Raw genomic sequence first — 10,791 nt, 5'->3', positions numbered from 1 at the left:
CAGAATTCGTATTGGTTTGCCTTTTTCAACGCCCACATTTATAATGGAGTACGTACCACATATCAAAATAAATAAATAATAATAAATCCTTCTCGACTCCCTCCCTTCCTCCCCATCCAACCATTTGACCCCCATCCACCCCTCCCCAGTGATCTGAACTCTTTTTTACACTATCAGCATTTTAATTGGAACTCTTCTGCTGCTTGTGCTTCAGGCAGCCTGTGTGACAGCTGGAGCAGCCACGGCTACCTGCTGCCTGTTCTGGACACGGTGCTGGTGAGGAAGAGCTGGAGGAGGAGAGGCTTCGGCCTTGAGATGCTGGAGGATTTCTGCTCCTCGTTCTCTGCAGAGACGTTCTTGGGAGTCAGCTCTCCATTATCAGCCAGCATGGTGGCAGGTCAGCTAAGGTTCTCCTTTATCCTCCCTTATCCCCCCCACAAAGCCTATTTATTTGTTTATTTACCTTCCCATCCTCTTCCTTGTTATCTAGAGGAGAATTTTGTCAGATGATTTGCCATATTTGGCAGAAGAATGCACATTTTCTGTCACTGGCTGTCAGTGTTACGTATTCATGCCATATGGGAATAACTAAACTAAATTATTAGGAAATGTTCATACCCGCACGCACTCAGTAATGATGTATTTATGTTTCCCGGCAGATCAAACACCTAAAAGTCATGACACATCCAAAATCAAGTAATTTTGTCATGCTGTTGCATTTTAATCTCAATTCCCAAACTTTCCCACAATTCCTACAGAGATCCCAGGTACTGGCTATCTGAAAGCTTAAGTTAGATTTTTAAGAAGCAGCACAGATGATTGCTCAACCTCTTCTTTCTTTTTTAAATGAGCTCACTCTATAGCAACCCGTTACCAGGCTGTGTGTTTGCATCTCCTGTGTGTTCAGTGTGCAGGAGGTTCCTGCAGCAGCACGAGGAACATCGGGAACGTCTGTATGAGGTGGAGGCTCCAGGGGGCTGGACTCAACGACGAAACATCTGGCTCAACATCCAGCTCGGCCGCTACACTCTCGGTACAGATTATGTGTTCAACTTTTATGTGTTTAGATGTGTAAAAGAATTTCACATTTTAGATATCATACTACAAAAGATAGTAGATTCCAGTGTTTTTTGAGCTTATCTACATTTAAGTGTAACCCTCACTTTTATGTGGCCTCGTGTCTTTCTAGGTATTAATAAGGAGAGCAGTCCAACATCAGAAGAGACACAGAGTAATGAAGGGGATGGTTCCTCTCAGAAGGTGAGGATCTCTCTTCTCATGGTGAAAGAATCCCTCCAATCCCACTTGTAAATTTCTTATTGAATTTTATCTTGTGTATAATATGTGTTAAGGTTATCATGTTTTATTATCTTACAACATCATATCCTAGTGGATTTAATTTGGCTTGTTGTTCACACAGATCAGCAGAAAAATACTGAAAAGGGTTCTCTGCAAAGTCACCTAAATGTATTTAAACTAATGATTTATTTTATTATAAATGGTGTTATGAATTGGAGCTATACAATAAAACTGAATTAAATTGAATGAATCAATCTGAGTTTCAGACCGCTGCATTAGAGCGTAGTGTGGACAGTATCTGTTTACATTAATGCAGTTTCTGTTGAACCTGTCAGAAGTATCCCTTCAGCTTGGTTTTGAGGATGTACATGGTGTGGTCATTTATCAAATGTGTTTATGTGTATGTTGTTGTCAGGGGGTATAGCTCAGTGGATATTTTGATATGTGGTATGTACTCCAAAAAATACAGAGTACTTCACTGGGGGTATAGCTCAGTGGTAGAGCATTTGACTGCAGATCAAGAGGTCCCCGGTTCAAATCCGAGTGCCCCCTGTTTAGCTTCAGTTTGACACAACTGTGGTTCAGTAGCTGGAGTTCATTGCTCAGAAACTGCATGATGTGCTACTAAATACCAGCTTCACAAAAGTAGAAAATTGGACTGCAGCATCAGCAGGACAGAAAGCTGTAGTCAAATTTTTAAGACAATCTTCAGACAATATACAGGAAGTCACACAAATGTTTCCATCATGTTAGATCACCTTTAGGCTGCCTGTTATATAATTAAACTTTGTTATTAATAGCCTCTCAAGATCTGTTTGTTAACATGGGATATGAGACAGCTACAATCTAGAGTTAAATATTAAAATCACACAGACAATTAGGAAAACATGGTCAGGCGACAACCAGGCATTTCCCATCATGCCTTAGGTCAAATGGTTGGATGGGGAGGAAGGGAGGGAGTCGAGAAGGATTTATTATTATTTAATTTTTATGATATGTGGTACGTACTCCATTATAAATGTGAATGTTGAGAAAGGCAAACCAATACGAATTCTGTTCACAAAAGAAGAAGGTAGCTGTCAGGGGGGTATAGCTCAGTGGTAGAGCATTTGACTGCAGATCAAGAGGTCCCCGGTTCAAATCCGAGTGCCCCCTGTTTAGTTCCAGTCTGACACAACTGTGGTTCAGTAGCTAGAAACACTATGTTTCTACAGTCAAACTAAACACCTGAATGAAAAACCCGCTGAATGGACAAAATCCAGCAGTCAGTCAGTCAGATGGTTTTACAACAGCCTTCAGAGAATATACACAGGCTACCTGTGGTTTGCAGACCATGTTCAGTTATATAATTAAACTTTGTTATTATTAATAGCCACTCAAGATCTGTTAACAGCAACAACCATCATGCCTTAGGTCTTGCAGTTGGCGGAGGGCAACTGTTCATATTAATGCAGTTTCTATTGAACCTTTCAGAAGTATCCATTCCATGCGGATGTCATTGGAAGTATGTCAGGGGGTATAGCTCAGTGGTAGAGCATTTGACTGCAGATCAAGAGGTCCCCGGTTCAAATCCGAGTGCCCCCTGTTTGTTTAGTCTTTGTTTGTTCTCACTCTCACTCAGCAGGTAAGCAGGTTATCCGTTAACCACAGGGTTGGCAGTATGACTCACTGGCTCCCCTGGTATATATGTACAGCACTGAATCCCAACTTGTTCCCTCAATCAGTCACTAGGTACATGTTTTATCTGACTGCTAAAAGACACTTTGGGAAATGTTGGAAAAATTTAAAGATGACAAAAACTGTAAATCTGAACTAGAGACTGACCTCTGAGTACAGTGGACTTTTTTCTGAACATAAGGAGCTCTACATTTTCTACAATTACTCAAGATCACAGGCAAACTCAAAGTTCAGTTTAATTATGTGTGATTTGGGGGATGTGAGTCATAACAGTTATAATGAAGATAATGAAATACCTATGTAGAAGTGTCATTATATTGCCTAAATGTCTCTGCTCTGTTTTTTTTGTAGATGAAGACTTACAATTGCAGACTGGACCTGACCTCATCCAGCACCTGTAATGGGAACATTCCACTGGCAACAGGCTCTTCTGAACAACAAATTAAACCTTGTGATGCAAGCCAAGGAGGAAGCTCCCCAAGCAGCGAGATCTACTCTGGAACAGGATGTAGCCCTGCAGCCCACGCCGAGGATCCAGACCCTGGACCTCCCACCAGACCACCACGGTCCCACGACACAGAACAAGCTCTGATATCCAAGCCCTCTCTATCTGCAAAGGCTCGCAGAGAAAAGCCAGAGGCAGAAGAAACACAAAGGAGAGCCAAACGAGTCAGGAGGACATGAAATCACGGACACAGATGCAGGCATTGTGCAACACCAGCCCTCAGGAATAACTGTTCATACAGATTAGGAGGATGCTATATCCACCTACACACTGGCCTTCATACTGTATTCCTGTTCTGAAGTTTACAGGCCTTTATAGGAATAAAGGAATAGTACAGCACCATACAAGTACTATCACTTTTAATTATTCTGGCCGACTAAACTACACCACTTCACTTCGCTGACAGCTCCGTTACTCTCCAGTTATCATTGTGTGGGCCGGACAACTTACACCTTTATCATTCCTTTAAGTACATTGAGTTTGGTGACCTCACATAATTCCCAGAATAGCTTTTAGAATTAGCCTTCTTCACTTCACAGATGAAGCAAGACATTATTGTCATATATAAATTAAATGTGCAGCATGGATTGATTATTTCTGCTTTAGACTTTAACCGTCATGAAACAATCAGAAAATAATGCTTTATTTATCTGATTCACTGCTTTGTTCTCGCTAACGCCGCTCCCGCTCTTCATTCACTCTCTCGCTCGCTTGACCACCACTGCTCCCTCTGTCTAGCTCATTGAGCCAGGCAGGAGGGGCCAACTTTGAATTGTGTGTTGAAACAGCAACCGGCAAATAGTTGGAAAGTAGCCCGGCATGTCTGTGTAACTGGATTTGAGTTTCTAATGACAAAGGTGGAAATATGGTTATTGAAATGTATCAACACATTATGGCAAATACACTTTTGCTCCTCAAACTCAGTGCCTGCCAGGGAAAAGAAAATTACGGAAAATGTTGGCAATGATATAATTACGCATAAAATGGTGAGTCAAAATTTTGAGATGTTTAATTAAGATAATGAGATTCAGTGTAGATTACACATTTGTCATTCTTACTGGCATGTAGTTTGATGACATAATGCCCAGCATAGCTCTGCAGTGTTACCCTGAGGTCAGCCACAATAACTGAAAGCACATGGGTGTGGGTTTGATTTTACAGTTTTTATTTTTAAAGTTTAAACATGTTGACTAACTGCCTCATAATCTGGACTTTAAAGGTAAAAATGTCGTCTTCCTATCTTTGTCATTCATAACTTTTGATTTATTTTCTTCCCTGAATGAAATATTACATTTTCCTCATCTCTTGCACAGCTGTCAGCCGCCGGTACGTGCCGTCTGAAAACCGAGCGCACCTCTCTCACGCGGCTTCACGGAACAGGAAGTCAGGAAACAGGAGAAATTTCTTGGAAGGGAAAAGTTACAAAAGAGTTTTATGAAAGATGAGCCGAATTTATCACAACACGTGTTTACAGAACAAACCTGTACACAATGAGAAGGTGGAGCGCGCGTGGGCTCCCACTACGTATGAAAGGTAGGGCTCTGAGATGAGTTCAGGCTCAGTCGGATACATTGCTTCCCTCGTTGTGTGGAACACCAACACTGCCGTTTACTTTAACCTAAATTAAGAGCAGGTACATCAAATGTACACACCTCACACATTATTTAGTTAAAAATAGTTAGTGGTTGTTCAAATGAACCCGCAGTCAGCATTTATTTTCAATAAAAGCGATAACTAATGGTGTATTGGTGTTATAGTCCCTGCTAGCTAACGCCCTCTTTAACAGTTCACGGGAGTTTAAACGTCTTTAAAAGAGTGAAACCGCTGAGCTTGTTTGTTTCTTGTTCAGTCTCACTGCAGTTCAGGCAGCATCTTGTGAGGTTCTGATTTCTATAGTTCATTTAACCTCAAAAGGAAAAAAAATGAGAACATTTTAAGTAAAACTAACTCAGTTTTGTAAGTTAAAAAGACATTCTTGAACAGGTAGCTTTAGTCATTTTAAGTGACACTTCATTATGTTTACAGTAAAAAACAAACTACCTAGTAAAAAAGTACTTAATCAGGAATGTTACTTCAACTTACTAAAACTAAACAAAGTTACTGTCAGTTTTTTATTAATTACTAATAAAAGCTGCTTCATCAAGATTTTTTTTTTAAACTTAAAAATGAAGTTTGTTACTTAAAATTTTTAGTGTAATCTGTTTCAACTATTTTGTTTAGTTAAAATAACTTATTGCATCCCAGTGTATGGTCATCATTATTGGTAAAATATTGAATACATAAATGCAAATGGAAACACAGTATAACCTCCTTAATATGTTTTTAAATGAATGTAGAAATGATTTATCATCCATAAAAATGTTCTATAAAGTGATCAGTCTCTTGGTGAAATATATAGAGTCATGTCCAAGTTTCTCTCATTTTAGGTTTTAGGTTTTGTCATATTGTTACCTCCCAAATATTAAGATGTTTTTATTTCCTTTACTTTTCTACCGCTTCTGTGTGTGTTTATGTATACACTAACTACAGTACAGTATATGACTGGAGATATATGTGTATATATTAGGGACGTAGCGATCAATAAGGCGTTACTGGTAATAATTAGGGCTGCACCATTAATCTCAATAAGGCCAAGTGCAACATCCACATCACAGAAGCTGCAGTGTTTTGGTAAACATAAAATATGTGACAAAACAGCATTGTCATTCTGTATCAGCATCATCCAGCGTAATGTTCAGTTTGCCATATCTGTCCGTCTGTTGAAAGGAGTTTGGTTTGTAGGTATCATTATCCAGGTCTCTATACGAGGGAGAGGATAGATTTTACAAGTAGAAGGGTGTGAATATTTGATATATTTGTCTTCCACACAGTGGCGAGGGGGTTCTTCTAGAGGGAAAGCTGCTGGATGTTTCCAGACATGCAATCAGTGACAACAGCAATCAAAAGGTACAGTAGAATGCCCTCCTCTCCATTCAGGAGACCAAATAGTTCATCTGCCTGCAAGTTTTCAGTTTTAAACTAAATGCAGACGCTCTTTCGTTCCCTTCTCTAAAGAAAAAGGGTTGTTTGGTCTTCCATGCTGTGAGTGTGTATGGGTCCCTTTGGTTTTGGGGACGATGAGCAACAATTGTTGAGAACCAGTGTGCATAACGAAGTCATTCACGCTTTCATTTGTACCTTTTTACACAACTCTTAAAAGTAAGGCCCTGTTTGAGAAAGCTGCCTCCGTCATTCATGTAAAAGTGTTTTTTAAAATGAGGATTTCCCCAGACCGTGTCTCGTCTTTCACCACCTCTGAGAACTCCTTATCAGTGTTAGCAGACTGAGCATAAACACAGACCGACCAAACACAACCACACTCTGTTTGTGTTTATTTATTTCTCTCTTCTTTCGCTGGCAGGTCCGTTACTATGTGCTGTACATCAAACCCAGCCGCATCCATCAGAGGAAGTTTGATGCCAGCGGGAAGGAGATCGAGCCAAACTTCAGTGACACCAAGAAGGTCAACACCGGCTTCCTCATGTCCTCCTACAGTGAGTGGAAAACAACAAACGTCTCAGTGGATGTTTGCATTTTCTGTTCTCCTCGCAAAACTTTCATTGTGTTCGGAGTGCAGAGTCAGGATGGGCAAGCGAGCGGCCATTAGACACGCGGTCAGGTCACAGTCTCTTCTGGCAGCGTGTGTTTGAGTCCCACTGTACCTGCACCCTTAAATCGTGCGTGTTGCTGTATTCGGTTGTGTTTTCTCACTTTGCAGCATTGTTTTCCTAAAGGCTGCACACCTGCTGTAAACTGTACATTGAGCCCAAACAGTGAACACAATAACTGCAGGAAGTTTGTTAGTTTTACGATTTGGATGAAGTTCTAGCAGATTATTTCCTGTGAAGGAGTTGTCCTTATATTTTTAGGAACTTTTTATACAATTCTGTCTGTTTTATGTATTTTTAACAACCATACACACTTAATAGGCTTCTTGTTTAACAAATTCAGTTTTTTTCCCTCATTGTTCTATCAGCTCTTTGGTTGTTTTAACTTCGTACTTTTCTAAAGCAGGACCAGCAGCACCAGTTTATCAGAGAGTAAAGGCTCTGTGAATATAGCTTGTGTTCACGTCTTCAGAGTTTAGATCTTACTTAATAGTCTAAACTTTAAAAATTCTTCACAGATGTGAACAAAATGCTGAAATATAGGCCTACTTTTTATTTGTGGCTTTCTTACACCCCTCAAAATCAAGAAACCATCACGAACACCTGTAAAGCTTTGGCAAAAATGATCATAACCCTAAATTCCTTCTAACTTCACTGGCTTAGGTGCATACTTTGTGTCCATACAGAGGTGGAAGCTAAAGGGGAGTCAGACCTTGTGTCTGAGGAGCAGCTGTCGCTGATGGTGAACAAAGCCGAGCTGGTGAAGATAACAGACAGGCACCGACCCAGCGGGACCTGGGCCTTCTGGTACCCGGAGTCAGAGATGGACAAAACAGAGCTGGAAACAGGACAGGACGTACGACTGAAGACCAGAGGAAACAGTCCTTTCATATGTGAGTCTGTATTACCACGCTGTTAGCTGCTAAGCCCAATCCACATATTTATCACTGAAAACAGAAAACAGTGCATCCAGTGTGTCGCATTAAGCCTAAAAAGGAAAGAATACACTGTAGTGTGAGCCCTGCTAAAGCTTCAGGCTATACATTTAAAGCTAGTAGTGTAAAGTGGATCTTTGTTAGGGGACACATGCAGTGCGAGGTTTGGTCAGCGCTCTTTAATTTGTTTTCTGACTACATAAGATAGGCCTGTTTTTCAAAGCCAGAGGGTCCCTTTGGTTTTCATGGTCTTCACATTGGTCCAGCCTGTCCCAGCGCCGACCTCCGTGGCAGTTGGGGGGTGAATGAAATTAAACTTGAATTTTGTTTTTCCGGTCTCTTTCAAAGTTTCATAAGTAACCTCAAGGGGAATGAACAGAGTTTGACCTTTCTCAGATTCAGAAGAGTCATCCAGCCCTTTGATATTCAATCAGCAGTTCTGAGTGGAGTGGAGTGCTTCGGCCTGTTCACAGCCTCTACTTTTACACATCTTCAGCCCAGATTTATTACGGCCGGATGAGCATGTTGACGTTTCCCGAGGAGAGTGAGAAAAGACACCGTTAATTAAAGAAATCAATTTTGGATTTTTTAATTTATTTTATCTTTTATTTGAATAGGGACACATAAGTACACTTTAAAAAATGTAACAAAAAAATTGTTGAAACTAATTACATTAAAAATGAACAGTAGAACTAACTCAATTTCAGTAAAACAACATTCTTCATCAAGTTGCTTTAGTATTTTAAGTGACACTGACTTCAGTTTGTATTTTTTATTTGTACTGTGGCAAAAGTAAAATATATAAATAAATAAGTAGTATTTAATCAGCAGTGTTTGTCAAAAATCTTTTGAGTTGAGGTAACTATTATAACCTGACAGTTGAACATTTGTGTTAATGTTCTATGTGTGTGTAACATGAATAAATGAACCTTGATTCTTTGAATTCTTTTTTCGTCATGAATATTTAATTTATATCTATGAACACCTTTAAGAAGGAGCTTGAGACCCTTCTGTTAGACCTCTCTTTGTTTAACTTTTATTGATTATAATACTTTATTCTTATATCTAGTTGTGTGTGTTTCATGCCTGTTGCTTTTTTCTGAAGGACGTTGTGGCGTCCCTTTCTGAACGTACTTTTGTGCTTTCAGTCTCCTTAGCCAAAGTGGACGGCGGCACGGTGACCAAGTGTAACTTTGCTGGAGATGAGAAGGCCGGCGCGTCGTGGACCGACAAGATTATGGCCAACAAAGCGGACGCGGCCGCTCAGAAGCAAGGAGGAGAAGGAGCGGGAGCAGAGGAGGATGAATGGGTGAGGAGGACACCTACAAAAACTAACCCGAACTCACATAAAGGGGCTGAATAAAATCTGCCGCAATTATTACCCCGGATTTATTCATGTAATGTTTGAGCTCCAGACTGACGAGGCAACAGGAAAGTATGATAGGCTGCTAAAGTTATTGCACGTTATGTAAATTTGCATTTTAAAAATATATATGGCCAGAGTAAGCGAACTCAACCTCTCTGTGCATGTGATACTTATAGCTATAAACTCTGATTTGACATAACAGGAAGTGTTACTGTTGTTCACAGTACACAAAGCAGATAAAGTCATAAACAAACCGAAACCAGAGGACGCTCACTTCTCCCATTTTGTTTCTCTTTCAGGAGGACTGAGGAAACCATCAGCCTGAAGAGTTGGCCCTGTTCCAGTCTCCAGGTTGAACTGCTTCAGCTTGGCTCCCGCCCTGTCTCTCTCTGTCTCTCTCTGTCTTTAGATTGGGCTCACTGGACATTTCACTAGGGTACTGAACCTCTTACATATGTGGTCTTGGGGCTGGAAAAAAAAAACCTTGCATCACTTCTGCGGTATGGGACTAGACTCTTCCACTATTATGGAGTGCATCTGGCTGCTGGCTGTGATGCGGACTGCGTCTTTGAAACTGCGCCCCTCTTCTTTAGACTTTGGACTAGATCCCTACGTTTACATGGCTTCCTTTTCAGTCTTTCTCGGCTCACTCTTCTGCTCTGTCTGTTTGTGTCCGAGTTTAATCCAGACTGTAAATGTGAGATTTTTATGGTATTAATTGACCCTTGCTAAGTCCCACCCCTTTTAGAACCTTGGCCTATGTTCTCCTTTCCTTAACTTAGATACATGCCGTGAGAGCTACAACACTCGCACTGCTTCGCCGCCAACCCAAGACACACGACACTTCTTTCCTCCTTAGCAAATTGATGCTAGAAGCGTAGTTACGACGGTTGGCGCTTCTCTGGCTAACGTTTGGCTTTAAGCTAGCACGTCCTAACGAATGTGGATTGCGTCAGCTTTCTTACTTTTTAATCCTCTTCAACAGATCGTGGGCCTGTTTGCTTGTACACACGCCTAACTGCCGCTCTCTTTCAACAATGACGATCCATCCGCTACGGCGCGTGAGACTCGATCGAAGTACAGGAAAGGGGAATGTTGACCGAGGCTTGTTCAACTGTTACTAGCACAGAGCAAGAAGCGTTGTGTTCCTTCAGTGTATGATAATGAAAGGAATGATGAAGATGGTTTGAAGATAAAATATCTATTGTTACATCCTAAGTACATATATATATATATATATATATATATATACCGGAATGTCACTTTTGCAATTTACCTGCTTCACCCTCCCCTCCCAAGGGTGAGGGAGAAACTGCAGTGGCTGCGAATTGTGCGAAAAACTCAACAGTCATTGGAGCACAG

General features: G+C 40.8%; 2 protein-coding genes and 3 non-coding genes across 6 annotated transcripts in view; all 5 read left to right on the top strand.

Annotated features, from left to right (window-relative positions):
- Positions 1-3,689, top strand: part of fam169b (family with sequence similarity 169 member B) — a gene marked incomplete in the record, with an annotated part of 6,295 nt that extends 2,606 nt beyond the window's left edge. For both annotated transcript variants that reach the window (XM_035665708.1, XM_035665707.1), the window contains 4 exon segments: positions 215-397; positions 908-1,033; positions 1,190-1,260; positions 3,328-3,689. In XM_035665708.1, coding sequence (XP_035521601.1) covers positions 215-397; positions 908-1,033; positions 1,190-1,260; positions 3,328-3,660 — 713 coding nt within the window.
- Positions 1,780-1,851, top strand: trnac-gca. The gene has a single exon. It is a non-coding gene; the product is annotated as a tRNA-Cys (tRNA).
- trnac-gca lies at positions 2,383-2,454 on the top strand. The gene has a single exon. It is a non-coding gene; the product is annotated as a tRNA-Cys (tRNA).
- trnac-gca lies at positions 2,812-2,883 on the top strand. Its single transcript has one exon. It is a non-coding gene; the product is annotated as a tRNA-Cys (tRNA).
- Positions 3,690-4,875: 1,186 nt separating the features above from the next.
- On the top strand, positions 4,876-9,914 carry arpin (actin related protein 2/3 complex inhibitor). The gene is made up of 6 exons (XM_035665709.1): positions 4,876-5,014; positions 6,352-6,427; positions 6,882-7,014; positions 7,815-8,021; positions 9,212-9,372; positions 9,729-9,914. The coding sequence occupies exons 1-6, from the start codon at positions 4,923-4,925 to the stop codon at positions 9,735-9,737; spliced, it is 678 nt and encodes a 225-aa protein (XP_035521602.1). The 5' UTR covers positions 4,876-4,922; the 3' UTR covers positions 9,738-9,914.
- The last annotated feature ends 877 nt before the right edge of the window (positions 9,915-10,791 follow it).

Source organism: Morone saxatilis, unplaced genomic scaffold (assembly GCF_004916995.1).
Source record: "Morone saxatilis isolate NCDOM2014 unplaced genomic scaffold, NCSU_SB_2.0 Contig2, whole genome shotgun sequence".
NCBI lineage: Eukaryota > Metazoa > Chordata > Actinopteri > Moronidae > Morone > Morone saxatilis.
The sequence above is the reverse complement of the archived record's forward strand: the minus strand, read 5'-3'. Positions and strand labels throughout refer to the sequence as shown.